At 39.2% G+C, this 18,883-nt stretch overlaps 1 protein-coding gene across 2 annotated transcripts in view; it reads left to right on the top strand.

Moving 5' to 3' along the window:
- The first annotated feature begins 2,487 nt into the window (after positions 1–2,487).
- The window catches only part of auts2a (activator of transcription and developmental regulator AUTS2 a), a 289,146-nt gene continuing 272,750 nt past the window's right edge, over positions 2,488–18,883 (top strand). For both annotated transcript variants that reach the window (XM_018691398.2, XM_018691393.2), the window contains exon 1: positions 2,488–3,684. In XM_018691398.2, coding sequence (XP_018546914.1) covers positions 3,406–3,684 — 279 coding nt within the window. In that variant the 5' untranslated portion in view covers positions 2,488–3,405. The remainder of the gene's footprint in view (positions 3,685–18,883) is intronic.

Genomic DNA, 18,883 nt, shown 5'->3' with positions numbered 1-18,883 from the left:
ATTGTAGGTTACATGAGTAGCATGGTTTTGGCTAAATTATCGCCTTCTGTGAAAAAAAAATCACCAGTTAAAAGCGTAAAATAGTCTGTTCCGAAGCTTCCTGTTATTAGCATACTTTTACCATTAGTTGCAGTACTTCTGTTAATAAATGCATATTGTGTCATAGCGTCTGAACAGTTTTTCTGATACAGCTGACGTTCTTTAAGTAATGACCAGCCACTACTTCAGAGTACACTTACTTAACAGAGATTTTTTGTCCATAAAAAGACCGCGAATAGAAAAGAGGGGTGGATTTTTTTTTCCCGAAGACAAAAGAGTATGTAAACTGGCTTTCGCTTGGCTTGAGATTCAGATCCGTTCGTGGTTAAACTGTCTCCTTGTTGTAACTCGGACCTTACTACATGTCAAGAGACAGCACTATTTGCGCCGAGGAGGAAGCGTGCAGCCTGTAAAGCGGCACTGCGGCATCGCCGTATCACTGCGCCCCGGTCCCCCTTCTCCGGGATCCTGAAGCTCGGATCTGGGGAGAGAGGAGGAGATACCCTATGGTTTTCCTTTGCGGGATTTATTTTGTCAGCTCCAAACCTTCTTGTGCTTTATCTTTTTAACAGTGACCGAAGGCCTGCAACTTGTCCGGACGGTCCCTCCCACTCGCAAGGGTTTGCATTTCTTGGTTTTGCATGACGTGTCTTGGAGCAAAAAAAGACAGAGAGGCTTGCTTTTGTTGTGTGTCTTATAGTGGAAAATGAAGCTTGGAGAGCCGGAGCAGGAGGCAGTGCCAGTTCGCTGCTGCTGTTGTGGGCTGGACTGGATTACAGAGCCTGAGATCTCTACTGACAGCACAGGCAGACAAAAAGGGACTGTGAGCGAAGACAAGGGAAAGAGTCTCTGACTGAGCTAGAGAAGCCAGGGCGAGTGCTAGAACACAGTTTTTTTTTTTTTTTTTTTCAAATAAGCGATATTTTGGGAGCTATTTGTGCAGTGTATGTGTGTCATTAGATGAGTGCTGGCACGGGGCATCAGGTTAAAGGCATAGGTACTGGGAAAAAACCGTTTAGGACCATTACAGTAGAGGTGGATTTGCCTTTTTGGGTTGTTAGAAGGCAGAACATCTGCATGAAGGGAATATTTGTGAATGGTTACTGCATACTTAAATGTTGAAATTCTGGCTTGTTGGATGTCCCTTTGTTATGTATCCTTTTGATTATAATCCATTTTCTTTAGCAAATGTACATGTTTAAGACATTTGTCACTTTGCATGGTGTAGCAGAGCATTTGACTACATATATGCTTCAGAATCCAGATGAGCTACATTACATGACAACCTGTGTCCAAGGAGACAATGCAAAGTTGAAGATGGTGGTTGACTGTGACAGATTGGTTTTGGTTTGTGTGGTGATGCAGAAAAGGTGTGATTCATCAGTGTTTGAAATGTCCACCAGCATTTTAGGTGTGATTACTCAGAGAAAGGCTTTATAAAAGCCTGCAGTTTGTTGATTCAGTTTTCTTCCACATAGAATGCCATTTATGTGATGTAATGGATGAGATTTGATATTCTGGACACATAGAGAAGCCATATGTGTTTTAGACTACAATGCCAGAGTGACTTTCAGTGGCTTTAGGCCTAGACTGTAGGCTGTGCCTTGAGAATGATCCAGAATAAGACTGCAAGCTGTTGAATGTTGCATCCTAATATCATAAAGCAGACACATGCCTTCAGTGTCAGACAGTGAAGGTATGGCCCCCTAAGCGCCATAGTTAAGTGCAGGATATTAATACCAAAGGGTCTTCATGTTTATCTTCATTTCTTAACAGCATGTGTAAAACCTCAAGGACATCTCCCTGTTTAATTAGTCCTGCTTTCATTTTTGAAAGAGAGAGAAATATTATCATTTCGCGTGCATAGAATATGTGAGTGAGATGTTAGGTGCAAGGTGATTTTTATTTTTCATTTTTTGGAAAGAGATGAATGGTGAATTGAGCGAGACTTTCAGGATCAATTTGTTAATTTGGATTGGAATGAATGATTAACAGTGGATGTCTATAAGTCAGTATTGTTTGATTCAACATGAGCTTTGAAATCACTACTCTTATCATTAACAGATGACCTGCTGTCTGTGGGCAGTTTTATAGTGAGGATGAAGATTTTACACAATGTATAATGAGTGAAACTTCTTATCTGTGTTGATTGTGGATGCATATGTCACTGAAATGTCTCTTAATAGAAGTTTGCTGTATAAATTAACATCATTAGCAAACAAATAAGATTAGCCAAAGTGGGAGGATAGATTGTATGACAGCTTACTGTTCTTATTACAACATTTTATTTAGTTATAGCTTTATTTGTACTTGAGAGCAGTCAGTCTAATTATTGTTGTATGACCCGTGTACACACTTTTCACAATGATTCTGACACACTTTTACAAGTCACATATATATATATATATATATGTGTGTGTGTGTGTGTGTGTGTGTGTGTGTGTGTGTGTGTATATATATTCTTTGTGAGTTACTTTTACTTAAAATTAGCAGTGACCATGCCAAAAACAACAGCAAGTTCATGTTGAAGCCCTCAAGACACCAAGTAGCAAAGTTCTGCTGCATAATTAATTAAAGGCATTTAATCATTAAAAACACAGTTTAGGTTACAAGCTTGGCAAAAGCTTCAGAGACACTAGTAAAAGCGCACTTACAACACATAATCATCTCATCTCAAGGCTTAATGGCCTGGCAGTGTAAGAAAACACAGAATACTCAGCAGATGAGACTGTAGCCGCCCTAATAAAACACTCATCTTGCATTATGTAGAATGGCAAGAACCTTCTGTGTAGTTTGCAGCACCTTTTGGAAAATGGCTCGTTGACTAAATGCACAACTGAACTTGCTGAGTGAACATGTTGCAAATGCGTGCTCTCTCTCTCTCTCTCTGTGTCTTTATCTTGCAGGAGGGAGAGTTTGCTGACCTTGGGTAAGAGGAGCAGGTTCCTGGAGAAGAAAGATGTGGCGTCACCTGCTCAACTCACCATGGCGTGACATGTTCACTGAGCAGACATTTGCTTTAACTTGAGAAGCTTTTCCTCTGGCGGAATTGACAGCTTGGTGATAACGTGTTTAATAGATCATTTTACACCTCTGTCATAGGATTTGATGGACTGCCTTTGGGGATCTTTGCTTGGAACCTAACTCGGTTCAGTGACTCCATGCAGTTTTGCATTACCTGTAAAAGGCTTCATCTGTTGGATATTACACAGTTACCCTGGATCTAATACATTGATAACATTCACTTGGATATTGCGGAGATTCTCCTCAAGGGGCTTTTCACACAAGTGGAGGTCGAGCAGTGCAGTGTTTGGCACTTGAAGAATTTGATTCTCTGTAAGAGGAGTGTTTATTTGGAGGTTTCCTATGAAGGACATGGATGGCCCTCGATCTAGTGGCCTACGCAAGAAGAGGAAGTCAAGGTCAGAGAGGGATCGGGAGAGGAGATCAAATGGGATAAGGAACAACCATGTTAAGGGCTCTGTCTTTCGCTTCACCTCCGACTCAGAGCAGGAGGGTGACCGGGAGCCCTCCTCATCCCGCCCTCGACCCCCACGAAGAAAACGAAAGGAGTCTACTTCTGCTGAAGAGGACATCATCGATGGCTTCTCTATCACTGGGTTTGTGACCCTGGAGGCTCTGGAGGTAAGTGCTGATCCAGAGGTGGTAGCCCCTTCAACTTTCTCCAGCCTTGTGTGTGTGTTTGTGTGTGTGTGTGTGTTTGTGTGTTGAGCTTTTGCATGAAAATCCTGTTGAAAATCCCTTAACGCTATGCAAAGATGTGTTTATTATTGTGTGCAGCTCAGTGCCTTTCTGACTGGGCCGGCCCAGTGTTTTGGCTCCTGCCTGCATTTTTGGCTGTTGTGTGAGCTGGAGTTCAACAGATGTAGCTTTAAATGTAGCGCTGCAGCCAGAGATTACTATCTGTGTCACTGAGAGGCTGTTGTTGTTGTGTGTACTGCGCTGGATTTGTTTTCACAAGAGTTTTCCAGCAAAGCCTTACACCAGATGAGGGATGTTCAGCTACGGTTGTAGTGGCTGTTGAGCCTTTTGTACGCTTCGGAGTGAAAAAGCAATTTGATCCATGTTACAAGAGTTTCATTCAGAGTGGGAGTAATTTATTGTGCACTGGCTATCCATTTTCCTTGGAATGCAAACCGGGCACAGGCTGCCTTCCAATGATATAGTTCTGAATTATGACTTAACACAAGCAGGCATTTTTTATATATGGAACAGCTGCTACATTTCTCTATAATGATAACTTACATAGGGAGATGACAAATTAAAGGAAAAGTATCTCAGTAAAGTGGTAGGCCATCATGAGCCTCCAAAACAGCTTCAGTGCTCCTTGGTGTAGATTCTACAAGTTTTTGGAACCATTCTTTCCTCACTGGGTGTTTAACAATGATGCTGGAGAACGCTGTCCAACACACCACTCCAAAATCTCCTATAGGTGTTCATTTGTTGACTACTTAGGGCATAGCATATGATTCACATCATTTGTATACTCATCTGACCATGCAGTAACCCCTGGACCCTGTATGGAATCATTCATTATTTTTGCCACTCATTTGTTCAGGTGTTTCTTCGTCTTCTATTTCTGCTGTCTGTATGTGTCAGTTTTAGCTATTGTTAATTTTGCAGGAAAAATTATTTGTCTGCTATTTTACATAACATCTTCCAGTATAAATATTAGCATATAGCTTGCTCTAATCTTGTTTAAGTGGGATGTGAAAATCGTTTCCCAAGGTCAAATTGTCTGCTCTATTCCCACATATTGCATTATTGAGATATTGTGGTCAAAATTTCTGGGCTCATATACATAAGAAGTTTCAGTAATTATCATGAAAAATGTCCCACATTAACGATGGTATTCTGCATTTGAGTCAGCCCTCATCTGCACAATTACATTATTAGACTATAGTAATAGGTTTACATAGCTGACATGTAGATCCAAAAAAGGAAAAAACAAAAATGAGTGACTGTGAGAAGAGTCAGACATTTACAGGCAACCTGTGCTGACAAGGATGGGAAACACAGTAAATCTTCTCCACCATTTGAAAAGGTACCATCCCGCTGAGTATACAGAATGCCAAAAGTCTATGGTCCCAAACTGCTGCACTAGCAGCCAAGCTTGCAAACAAGCCTCCTGTGGTAGTTAGACAGTCAAACCCCAGCAGCAGTCACTGGTGTCTGCCTGTTTAGTCGTTACCCCATATGATAAGAGCTCAAAAGGAAGCAGGGACACAGCGAGTGCAATTTCATATTTTATAAGGAAAGACACAATGCCATTTAAAATGGTGGAGAAAAACAGGTTTCAACAGGCTTATGAAAGTGGTTGACTCCAGGTATAAAGTCCCTGGACAGAAACATTTTTCAAACACAGTGCTGCCTCAGCTTTATGCAAAATGCAGGGAAACGTAGAAGAGCAGCTTTTACACACTTTGCCACCACTACTGACATGTGGTCTAGCTGCATGGCAAAGCCTTATATGAGCCTAATAAGCATAAATGTGATGTCAGTTGTGGAGAGAATCAACTGAACTGTAACAAACCTTGTGATTTGTTTAGGATTAAATTGTGAATATACCTCGCAAACTTTAAATTAAAAGACATCCTGTGGGGTTTACTCGTAAACAAACAAATTATGTTTACATTCAGTGTTACTGCTTTAGGTCTAACAAACATGTAGAATGTGCTTCCTTAATGGTGTTAAATATAAATTGTGGTAATTTAATCAATCTAAATATTGATCAGTATGGAAAAATTCACAAACATTGAATGAATTTAACAGAAAATGGAAAACTGTAGGTTTATAGAGCCTGATTATAACAGATTTACAGCTTTATGTATATTAGTGGACATTATTTTGACATTTTATCACCCTACATGACATTGTTTCAGCCTTTTACTGCAGTCAACTGAATGAAAAACAGACAAATAAATCAAAATATATTGCAGCATCAAATTAGATTAATATGAAATCACAGTGATTTAGAAGGCAAAACAGTCTTGTCACAGAGTGGTTTACTGAGTAATAAAAATGCACAGAGTTGAAGTAAAGCAAGAAAAAAACAAATTATATTTGTGTTTGTGTGAGAGTGCAAATATGCGCACACTAGCTTTTGTTTTTGTGGGAATGTGCCAGAGCTTATTAATATAGTATCATCTCACAGGGAAGTGATAGGAGATGGAAAAATTGAACTGCAATACATCTTACAGTTGTTGGAGAACTTTAAATAACAAAAATGTTTTTTCACTGTGTCCCACATGTAATGACAGTGTTAATAACACAAGCTGTGTAATTATTAATATTTCTGTGCACACAGTCACTGAGATCTAGACCATGACCAAGTCTCAGATTCACAAGGCTTTTTCCATCATGAGGGGCACTGCTATAGTCCAGTAACCCCCAATCTGTCCTCAGCTTGCTTTTAGGGATGGAATTCCATAGTATTTTATCCAGTCTGAATCCTTTCGAAACCCTTTATCAGTCTTCATAAATAGTATAATAATCATAATAGACATTAATAATTAAAAATTAATAATAGACATCTACTAGCTAAAAAATGTGAATTCTCAACTATTTCACTCAGCACAGGAATAAAACAACTTTATAATTTTAATTGTGATTTGTGACACTGACTCTAAATTAATTGTCAAACCTAAACCATGGCGATTCTGCTGTGCTGTAGGGTTGAAGGGCTTTCACCACATATTTTTCACTGTTCTGACATTCATTAACCTGTCCTCGCTCATTTTTCATTTTGCTGCAAGAGGTAAAACAGTGTTTACTCTTCACTAAGGGGCTGAGCTGCAGCTCTAGAAGCTGTAGAAGCTAAAGTAAAAACAACACAGTGAAAATAATATTATTTAAACGATGAGTCATCCTCCCTCGTCTTGAGTACCTTCCTACAAATATTCCATTTAGCATTTGTTTAGTTAATTTTGCAATGTTTAAGGCTGCGGCATTTGTGTATGTCATCAGTCTATTTTTTTCTTTATTAGTTCCTGTAGTGTCAGAGAGAGAGGCCAAAGAGACTAAACAGAGAAGTTGAATAAGAGCCTGAACTTAGTATCGTAGTGTTGTCAAGTCTCAGGCTCTTGGCTAGAAACATCACCTTCCAGACATTGTCTCATACTGACCAAACAAGCATAGACTGTAGGCTCCTTTTCTTTGACTTACACAGCAGCAGAATCGATACACGTGTCTCCAAATTGAGAGAGAGGCAGTACACAATTTATGCCCGTGGCATAGCAGAGGTAACTTCATTATTTATTTAAATCTTCTGATGTGGATTGTTATCTTAGGGTAGCCTTATTAACCCTAAATGCCCTCCTGCACAATAAACAGGTTAGCTGATACACACAGATTCACAGTTTTTACAGCTTTTTACAAACCGACTATAATCATGATGAGCCCAGCACCATCAAAGCTGTCGGCTATATTTTTTATTTTCAACAAAAGTCCAAATATGATTTCCTCTGGATAATCACACTGTTCCAACTGTAACTCCTTTCCAGGTGCCCATGAAATTTCTATCAATAGACTAATTGACTAATTGACCAATATTTTCAACTCTAAAGAGTACAGCATAGGTCAACTTTTTTATTTTTATTTTCTTTTTTGAGAAAACAAGGTGACAGTGCAGGCAAACCACACTAGACACTGTCATGGACTCTTAAGTGCTGAAGAATCAGGCTTGTGACTGAAAAGATCAGTGCTTCAGATGTCTTGGAAATGTAGACCTGCAGTGAATGAGAGCCTACCTGAGTGACTACCTCTGTAGTGACCCCCACTTACTTTCAAAACTGTTCACAGACAAATGATTATTTAACAGGTCTGTTGTATGACTGTGTTAAGATTATGACTGAGTCTGAATCAGGAAGTCTCTTAAACAGATACAATCTGTAAGATGTGCTGGGTGAAATTAAGGTTAAGGTTAAATTGAAAGATCTTGTTGTTTGTTCCCCTCTAATGGTTCAGAATACTGAAGTTATTGACTAGCATTTTAAACTGATAAATAATGTATCAGAAAGACTTCTCAAAATTACATCCACTCAGTCAGATTTTCTATGATAGCTGGAGAGATGCTTTTCTTCTCTTTAATCTTTAGTTATGAATGGGACTTGTTTAAGTTTTTCTGTCTAATTCACAGTCTCCATACCTTTAAAATTTGCATTTTTGTTTATTCAACACATTTTCATGACTGTTAACATTTCTGTTTCCTAACTCTTCTGTATAATATCTGGGTAATATTCCAATGATCTCTTGCTTCCCTTATTCTAATCTGCTGTGTGTGTTCGATGTGGCGGTCTTTTCCTTTTCAGTTTCACAACCCTGTCTTTGCAGTTCTGAGCTGTTTACATCTTTGTTTCGACCACACCATGTTAAAAGACTTTATGTTATGTATACATGGAACTGTGCACAAGCATATCACAGCACTAGTGGCTCTTTTTCTGTCTGAGCAAAGTTAAATTCTGATGAGGTCAGACCCCTGGAGGTATATGCTAGTGCTCTCCATCTGTCACCACAGTGCTGGAGCAACACCGCTCCCAGGCCTGCTTTTCATGTGCATGCTGATATCTTAGCTTTGCATTTCTCTTTTGCAGTCTCAGGGCTGAAGCATCCATGAAGAGGGTCTTGAGATATTCAAGTTGCTTTTGGTAAATGTTGAGCAACATATTGTTGACTTGATTACTGGGCTGTTTGTTTGGTGTTGCAGTTTGGAGTAGATGTGCTTGTGTTAGTCTATTGTTAAGAGCTACTGAAGAGGAAGTTGCTCCAGGAATAAAACTTAGCCTGCTGATGATTGATGGATGTAGCCAGTGAGAAAACATATAGCTGCTGGTCAGTGTCTCCAGTTTGTTCTTTTGCTGATCTGCATGACCTCAGACAGTCTTCACCTGCAGCCAAGTCTTAATATAACAATGATTTGCTTTCCACTTATGCAGGATACAGGATGTGCTAAAATACACACCGTGCAATGTGATGATTGTATAGTTTCAGAAAGCCTGTCTTTAATTCCCAGGAAAAGCTTTCTACCTTCTGCCTTCTCTACCTTAATGTCTTATTGAGTCAAATACGGCTCTTTAAACATAGATAAAACTGAAGTAAAGAGTGAACATGAAGCAAGGCTTCAGCATAAGTGTTTGGCAGTTAAAAATAGACTAGGCTCTTTAAGAGCATGAGGTTGGTCTTTTTGTGTTGTTAAACATACTGCAGTATCAAGAGCAAGAAGGCGAGGTCTAGCTCTCAGACATTTCAATATTATTTTATTGAGTGGAGAAATACTATAGTTTCATGCCCTTAAGTCTCTTCTGAGTGCATTGTAGTTCAGGGATAGTAGATTTAATGTGTTGATACAGAGCAGATATTCATTAATTATGAAATTATTGGAGTAATAATGTAATACCGAGAAGTATGCTATAGCACCCAATAGATCACTGACCATGTGTTCGCTCTTCCCTTTAATGTTTTCTGTGTTTTAGAATTTGAGCTCAGTGTACTCAATTTCCCAAACCTAAACTCTTTCACTTTAAATTGAGCAAGAAATTACAAAGATGTATTTAGAGTGTTCAGTCATTGCACCAACATCAAAGTACACAGCAGCAGCTGTCCTTTTGAAGTAGTTGGTTTGGAGGTAGATTTTTATCGAGAGAGGCCTGAGAAGCAACCTATTCAGCACTTGAAGAAATTACTAAATTATTGAGTGCCTTTTCCTCTAAAACCCTCACTGTGTTTCACCCATTTCACTTGAAAGGGGTCCCTAACCTCAGCATGCCCCTACTGACCAGAATTGATTTAAAAATGTTGCCTTAGTTAACCTACTGCTCCATTCTTTCCTCATAATTACTAGTCTCTGATGACTATATCTTTGTACCACACATGCACGCATGCACAGATAACATACAGACTTGATCAGGCTCCTGTCCAATCACACCCTTTACTTTCCCAACCTTCCTTTCACTGAGGTTTAACATTACGCCCTAAAGGCTAAACTGACTCCTGTTTTTAACTCCAATAACAACATCTCATCTTCTTGCTCAGCAGGTTAACAGCAGTCTATTACATGATTGACTGCCCGTGATAATACGATGAACAGCACAAAAGCAATACTGTGTAAATTAGTACATTTGCAGTGTCTGCTCTACTCTGTTTTCACATTTAAAGGTCTGGAAAGACTTCTTAATTCACAATGCCCCACAGAGCTCCTGCAGGTTTTGTTGTTCCTCTAAATAATTTCCCTCTCTAACTTAATTTGTTACACACCATAAAAACAGAAGACAACAGAATCACCTAATGCACAGTGTACAGAATGGAACTGGGCACATAATGGCATAACACCACATATGGGTGGTACTGGGAGAGCAGCCTAGTATTGGGATGGACGAGCTGACACAAGCACTTTGGAGACTGCAGTGTAGAATGGTTCCTTTCATTACTCAGTAAAACATGAAAACAAATCAAAGACATTTTTAATAATTAATATCTGCAAATTCTGAAGCGTATTTGTGATAGCAGGGTTGTACATTTCTTGTAGTTTTTCTTGTTGACAAATTACATATTTGCAATACAGTTTGGAAACTACTCTCAGTATTATTTTTCATCAGGTATGATATGATTGCCTTTTGCTCAGTTAGTTGTGAAGCTTAAGGACAGCCATTGTGTGACTTGGTTGTTCAGCTGCTTGTTTACTTGGTTGCCATGTTTCATAACAAATTGCTAGATTATATTGGGTATGGTAATTAATGGTCCCCCAGAGGATGATCCCTAATGATTTTTGGTCGCCCTGGTCTTTAGGATCTGTACCAAGACTGTCAAAAAGACTGTCAGTCCTTTGTGATTGAGTGCTACAATTACTAAGACAGCAGTCAGTTTCTTCTGGAGTACAGTTTCTTGACAGATTCCCTTCTTCTGTAGCTTAGAGCAGCTACTGAAAAGGAGACCAAATATATGTGTTAAAGCAGTTGTTTGGCTTGTGTAATACATATTGCATCAGCTTGTGCACTAGAACTGGATTTGTCATGACATGCCTAACTGCACCAGACAACAGACTACTAGCTGCTGACCACCAGAGAGTGAGGAGATAGTCAATCGATTACAAAGAGATCACACTGACAAAAAGTCCATGAGAGGGCTATGTATAAACCATGTGTTTGCTGGAGGAGAAATGTTTTTCATAAGAGCTGTGGAAATCCTGCCTGTGCTTTTCCTGCCGTTTACATTTCATTTCAGCACCATTGGTGCACCACCAGGACCTTGTTGGTTTCAATTAAGTGCCAGTTTCTATTTATGATTTCTGCTGTACCCATCAGTTATTTAATTTTAGGCACCAGCTTCACACCCATCTGTCACACCCACACTGGCCGTGGAGATGTGACACATTAAAACTGGGGCATGGTAGAGCATCATAGCTCATGGATTAAGCTGAGTCATCAGTGCATGTGGGTGGAAGGTGGAGGTGGTATGGAGCGAGGTTCAACAAAACAATAATAAGTTCATTGATGAGTTGTCAGACCTTTAAATAACATAATAATGGCTAGCTAATTAATGACTATTGACATTTAAAGTAGAGCTTGAGTTAGAGGACAGGTCTCTGACCTTAGCTGACAGGATCAACTGCAGTAATTAAGTCAACAACGTGTGCTCCTCTCATATGGCCAAATGAAGATGATGAATTGCAGTTTAACAGTCTGGCATTTTTCTCTTCTTGTATGCTGTTCGTGGGATGATGCTGTCGGCTTTCCAGCATTTCAAAAACAATTGATTTTCTTTGGCACAGCCCTCAGAAGTCTGCCTGGAGGAGGACTTGTAAGTGCAGGCAGAGAAGAACGCATTGATTGGTCCTTCATTGTAAGAAAGAGGCTAATGTGAAATCAAATGTATTGACAGCTTGTTTCCAAAAGAATGTAAAAAAAGGTATTTCAAACAATTAAGACACATAAGTATCACGCCAGGTTTTCTTATGCTTTGTTCCTGAGAGAATGCAGGCTGATGAACAAGGGCACCTTCAGTGCGCATTTGTTTTGTCATCATGGCTTCCCTTGTGTCAAGCTGCTTTGACAGATATTTCTGTCTGGTGAACAATACCACTTTTTCAGCCTTTTAATTAATTTTCCACCTTCCACACATGTATTTATTCCGGTCTCTTGGCAGTAATGGCAGATTTTCATTTAGCTGCATTTTGAAAGTGTCAGAGAGTGATGTATGTTATGTTTTAATGTGCTGTGACAGCCCAGTCACTGACACATTAATGAAGTAAGCTGTTAACTCTGGATATTAAAAAAAACAAAAAACAAAAAAAAGCACAAAACAAACAAACAAAAAAAAACAGATTAAAGAGATTATCTGTTATTTTGGGATTTCTGGATGATGGATTCTAACAACTCTCACATGTGTGCACTAATGTTTAGATACTCATCAAATTGTGTTATCTTTCCTCTGTGGGTTTGCAGTTATTTTAGCAGATGAGAGGGTCTTTCATTAGGGCATGAGCTGAGCCAGGACCCTGTTTAAAGCCTCATTGATCTCCTATCAGTGGACATTCAGTATCTTGGTTGTCTAATCAAGCACTCAAGTGGCTATCTATTGTGGTGCTCTGTGGCCTACGCTGATGGGAGACATTTTTGCTACAGATGCAGATTAATTTGTTTAACTTACTTTGTCTGCATTGCAGGGCCATGTGACATGCTTTACAACTCAGCTGTTATCTCTCCCTGCAGATTTGTTACTTTCCTTCCTCAGCTGGTACTTAAACAGCCTTTCCATCTGCCACACAACATGCATCCTGGATGATTTCACTGTAACTACATAGAAGATCAGGCCACAAAATCCAGGTAGAAATCCACCCACGATGCATTTAATATCTGATGACCCAAAGCAGGAGGTGTTAACATGTGCAATTAGGCACATATGGTTATAGCAGAAGGATAACAGAAATTAACATTTGCATTAAATGTTTGATCTGACAAAGAAAAGTTAAGGAAGGAAGCAAGTTTGGGGAAGAAGAAGTCTGATTTCATTATGTAGTTAACAGAGGTGTTTTTTTAATTTAACTCAGCTACGTCACATCTAGACACAACTAACATATGAAATGCAAAGTACAAGGGCTGTGATTGTTGTCATGATGCACGATTCAATTCAAAAGCACTTGAGTCACGTGCCCAACGCCGACACCCTCATCTCACTCATTGGGGAAGAAACTGACATTAGCGCATTCATATGAACTCAGGCAAAACAAATAACTCAGCAGCAAGGGAAATGTGCAACAAGCAGCATCAATGTTTGGAGTTGACATACAGGCAGAAGGAATGGGACCGTGGGATGTTGGAGCAAGGTGGGAGGATGATCACTTTTTACACACTCATCCAAACGCTATACAGACATTTTGCAATGATACTCTCAGTTAGTTTATCCACACTTTTGTAGCTACAGTGAGCTGTGCTTGAGCTGTGGGACGTGTGGAGAATCTAGAGAGTGTGTGTTTGTACAATATTGAATTTAAGGATTGTTTGAACTGAGGCTGATGCCAGAAAAGGATGCTATTTTTTTGAATGTTTATAATCTCAAGAATGCTTCACCAATGCTTGACCAGTTCATCTTAAAACATAGTTTCAGTATTTGTGTTGTCCAATGGTTCTTTTTACAACGTGAACAGCTTGAATAAGCAGTTGAAATGGGAATTAGCATATTGTTATGCAACAGACAATTTGTCTGTTCAGAAAGGTCAGAAAGGAGGGATATATTTGTTTACAGGCAGTGTCTGCAAAGACTGAGTTGTTGTTGAGATTTATGAATGACGACCAATACCAATTTACACACAAGACTTCCATCAGCTTATGTCTACATTTAGGGCTAATCTGTGGCTAATGGCACACCGGGAGTGGCTGAAGAACATTGGATTAATGGTTCCACCTCTTTAAAACCTAAGTCTCCCTGACACTTGTTAATGTGGCACACAGCTCTGAGACGACATCACTGTGTATCTTTATCCAAGTATTAGCACAGAGGCAAATCACATCCCCACCCTAATATAATTGACTTGCCTCAGTTGAGAAAAATACATTTCCCTGGTCTGTGTGCCACCAGCTTGCTGAGCCCAGGCCATTTTCTTTTCCATTTCATCTTTGTCTTTATTCTGGCAGGTTCCAGTGACAGATGTGAGGGGGAAAAAAGATAAATGTTTGTGGAGGCTGATTGTAAAATACCATCTCTGAAGTAGAGCCATGGCCGTAGTCGTACTCTGCCTTTTGTGTGTAATGGCCCCCATGATGATGCATTTGGACAGTTTTTTTTTTTTTTTTACTTGAGAGGAGACCCTTTTCATGCTTAACTGCACAGTGCATACTAAAAGGCTGTGGTTAGGAATGCGTTAGCGTGTGTACTGTTGCACCACGGGGCCTGTGGACCTGCGGACAGAACCCTGTTGAGATCTCTACCTGCAGCTTTGAACCTTTGATCCCACCTCTCTTCTCTGATCCTTCTTTCAAATGGAGCCAACCCACCACTGTTTCCATTTCCATCTGCTTCCATTCCTGCACTCTCAGATAAGCTTTGCTCAATAACTGCACTGCTTCAGTTCTTTTTGTTTACGCTAGTCTGAATGCCAAACTATAATCCATAATCACATGCTTTTTGCAAAATTTAGAAAATTGGCATAAATCACAGCAGCTAATACCAAACAATTTGCTTTCCTCACAGCACCTTGGTTATTCCAAGGCTTGGCTCTGAAGCACAGGATGCAGTTACATCTTTTTCAGGTCAAATGATATTGAAATACTAATTAAAGGCTTCATGGCTGTGTCTCAGTATGATGTCACCCCCCTGCCTTTGCCTGTGGAAATAACTAGATGCTCAGTAGGAGGGTTTATGTGGACTAAAATGGCTTTAGATGAGAGTCAGATCCATTAGATGCAGATTTTCAGTTAGCTATGTCATGTACTCATTCAGCATCCACTGTGAAAATGGTTTTAGGCCATCCATTTTGTTTGATCACTTTTGAAGCAGATGGAAACATTGGCTTTTGGAAGTGGCATTTGATAGTTTACTCAGTGGGAGTCTAGGCATATAGTACAACTAGAAACTGATTAATATGGCCTTGCTATTTTAGTTCTCACATCTTCTAAATCAGTGGTTCCCAACCTGTTTGTTGCAGTGTACCCCTACACTACCATGTTCCTTTGAATTGATTTTAAACTGGATTTATTATATAAAGCAACTATTACAATCATACAATTTTTGACAACAACTTGAAGCTGGATACAACCATTTATTCATGACTTTTTGCTTGCTTATCCTTTATTTCTAATGATAACTAGCCCTAATGGTTCAATACCTTGATCTATGTCCATCATTTATCTGATTCATTTAGGTGCTTATTTAAACGATTCATACATTACTTTTAGTTGACTGTTTAGACCTTTCTGTTGGCTTGCTACTGCATTTTTCACTCACTTTCAGTCACAACAAGTAGTGTGTGTGATTGAATAATGGATAATGTAGTTTCTATTTTTTTAGGATCTTCTGACTGATGCATCAAATCGTTGACAATTACGGAGCAGCCCTAAAATTGACCTTATGGTACCTTCACATTTCACTTGGGAGTAAAAGGGAATCTTCAAGTTTGACAGAAGTAATGATTTGATTTGTATCACGATATATCTCTATCAACCAATATGAGAAATCATATCGCATTTTTTCCCATATCGCCCTATGTATTATATTCTGTAAAGAATTGATCTAGGATTTATTTTAGAAATAAAAACATAGAAAGAGAGGAATATTCAGAATATTTAGATGTCTGCTACAGGTCTATAGAGCCCTGTAAGGGGAGTGTTATGTAGGTGATTTGATCAGCAGTGATATTCAATGCATTCATGTAGACATACATGTTCAGCACAAGTCCTACAACAGCTGTGGTTACTGCCTGTTAAAGGCATTTTCTGTGAAAGAGCATGAAAGTGCAGGCTATACCTAGTTTTAAGGTTTACATGGCTGAAATATGAAGCATGAAAATCTGGGCTTAGGAAAGAGAAGTGAGGATGACAGTAATACTGTATTTGAAAGGCATGAATCCTGTGACAAATTCTTTTCCTGGGAATTCCTGACAAGGTTTGGTGGAATAGTGAAGGGAGAGACTACATGTTTGTCTGGAGCTGTGTGTTTATGCTGTGTATGTGAGAGTGTGAAAATTGTTGTAGCTAATGGTTTAGGCCTGTCATTCATCAGCTTGTTATTCTGCATATGGGATTGTTGCTATTTATGTCATCAGTAAGGCTGAATCCATCAATTCTGCCAGAGTGAATAATACATAAACATTTTTGTGTTATTGCCCTGGCTATTCCTTTAATGCCCAGAGAACTTAAAAAAAAGCATTTGTGTGCTTTGTATACATTTGAGAATAGTGAGATTTAACCTCCAGCAGTATTAAAGCAGGGCATTTTTTGCATTTACTTAAGTTTTGAATGGAAAGATTGTTAGCTCATGATAATACATGGCTCCCAATCTCATTAATATAAAGCTGTATGTAAAGCATTTGGACAATGAACTGTGCAAATTTTCCTTCTCCTTTTACACACTTGAATATGTCAGTAGTGGATTAACAGACTAAGTGTAGACTTTTCCCTGTGATCTTTGATCCACCTACCTGACTAGAGTTTGAGTACATCTGTCTGCAGCAGAGTTTGCCAAGGTTTACTTATTAATGCTGAATAGGTGCTGATTCTTAGCACAATCATCAAAATCAAGTACAAACTGGACTTAAGATGTGATAGATTTCACATGGGGATGTCCGTTATCAGTTAATTGACTGAAAACTGTCAAAAACAGGGTGAGGGACATGCAGTGTCTCGGAAGATGTTGGATTCATAGGTGTGTGTGTGTGTGTGTGTGTGTGTGTGTGTGTGTGTGTGTGTGTGTGTGTGTGTATGTATGTGTGTGTGTTTACATGCTGACCACCTGTAATGGCCACACACATAGAAAATGTTAAAAAAAAAAAAAAAAAAGTTCCAGTATCGTCCTGTAGCAACCAACCCTAGCGCATGAAAAGGCTCATGCAAATGTCAAACTACCAGCCTTAGCAGGTCAAGAAAAGTCAGAAACGTTCTAAACATCATTCCTTCTTCTCTGGGCATAGATCCCTTTCACTGGAGGAAATGAAATATTTAAGAATTCCTTTGGCTGGTAAAGTTGACTCATCTGTCTTTGTGAAGCATCTGTTCCACCTGAACAGCTGTTTTCAGCAGCTGGACTAGTTAATGTTACACTAAACAAACAGTGGTCGACTCATGACAATCATGCAGCTAAGGTATGTTTATTATCCTAAATAAAACCAGTAATACTAAAGTCTGTTGTCAAGAGATTGCAACCTCTTTGCTATTAATGGCTAGAGAACTTTATGTGGATACAATATACAATAATTTACTGTATCTATAATGAGGCCTAGAAGTTGTGCTGCATTCATTGCAATTTTTGTCTGGCCAAGAGAGCACTGCAGTTTTAAGTGAAGGCACTTTTTTGGTTAGAATAATTTGAATTATGTTTATTAGAGACAGACCTATATGTTTTTTTCAGGGCCGATACCGATTATTACTAGTCAAGGAGGCCGATAACCGATATTTGGAGCCGATATTCATTTGCAGTAAAAGTGAAAATATTGATGTCAAAATTTTGAATAATACAAACTCTTGAACACTTAACTTTGTTTAAATGCCTTTAAGCATATGTTTATTAAACAGCTTTTCAGATTTGCAACATGTTTTTTTTATCTTAGACAATAGACATTTTTGTTTTAAAATTCTAACAGAAAGTGCAGGGAGCTCTCAGGCTCAGCAGCATGTCTTATAAAGTTAAATTAAAACTTAAACAAATAAATAGCTCCCTAAAGTTTTCTACAGTAAATAAAGTTTTCCAAAAATTTAACATAACTGAAATGTAATTTTATCTTTCACTTATCTTTGTTTTAAGTTCAAACAAAAACAAAAAGTGCAGCAAGTTCCCAGGGTCAGCAGCATCTCTTAGCTCGGAGCTTCTCCACCCGGCAAAACTTTTTCTCCTCTCCGCTGTGTGTGAGAGCACTGTGCATGCACAGCTTTCACTGCTGATTGGCTGTTACCTGTGCCATGGCTCTGCGTGTAACCAATCAGATGGTGCTGTGGGTGGGACAATGCTGGAGACAGAGTAGTGTCTGCAGACAGGGAGGCGCGGCTGCATCAGAGCCAAAATAACCCAGTTTTAAATCGATCTCTTATCGACTGTCGGATTACAATAAAAGGCAGATGCCGATATGCATCAAAATGCCGAATATCGGCACCGATAATCAGCCTGGCCAATAAACGGTCTATCCCTAATGTTTATGTAATTTATTGCTGAAATATCTAATTTACTGGGATTTTGTGGCAGTTCTGGACCATGCCAGTAGCTTAAAAATGTGCACTTTGTCTCTATTTAACATCTAACTGATAACTGACATTTCCAACAATAAATTAAGGGAGTTCCTTGAAGTTTACATCCCTAATTTGACTGGCAAGTTTGGTTTGGTAATAATGGATAACTGAGGTCCGTCTGTCCATGTCTAAAATGTGACCCCAGGCTACATGCCTATGTATGTACAAATGTGTGACTGTGTGAGACTAGGGGGAAAGAGAGACTATGTTAGAAAAATGGAAAATATACATCATTGTGTGTGAGAGCGTGCGTGTGTGTGTGTATGTGTATGTGTGTATGTGTGTAAGTATGAGGAGCAGAGACAGCTACGCCCCAGAAAGCCGGATGGATCTGGAGCTCTCCCCAAATGAAAACATTGGCTTGTTTTGTTTTCAGTTAGTGCTATTCAGCTCATGTG

This window comes from Lates calcarifer, linkage group LG20 (assembly GCF_001640805.2).
Source record: "Lates calcarifer isolate ASB-BC8 linkage group LG20, TLL_Latcal_v3, whole genome shotgun sequence".
Taxonomy (NCBI): Eukaryota; Metazoa; Chordata; class Actinopteri; family Centropomidae; genus Lates; species Lates calcarifer.
Note: the sequence above shows the minus strand (reverse complement) of the source record. Positions and strands in the feature narration are given on the sequence as shown.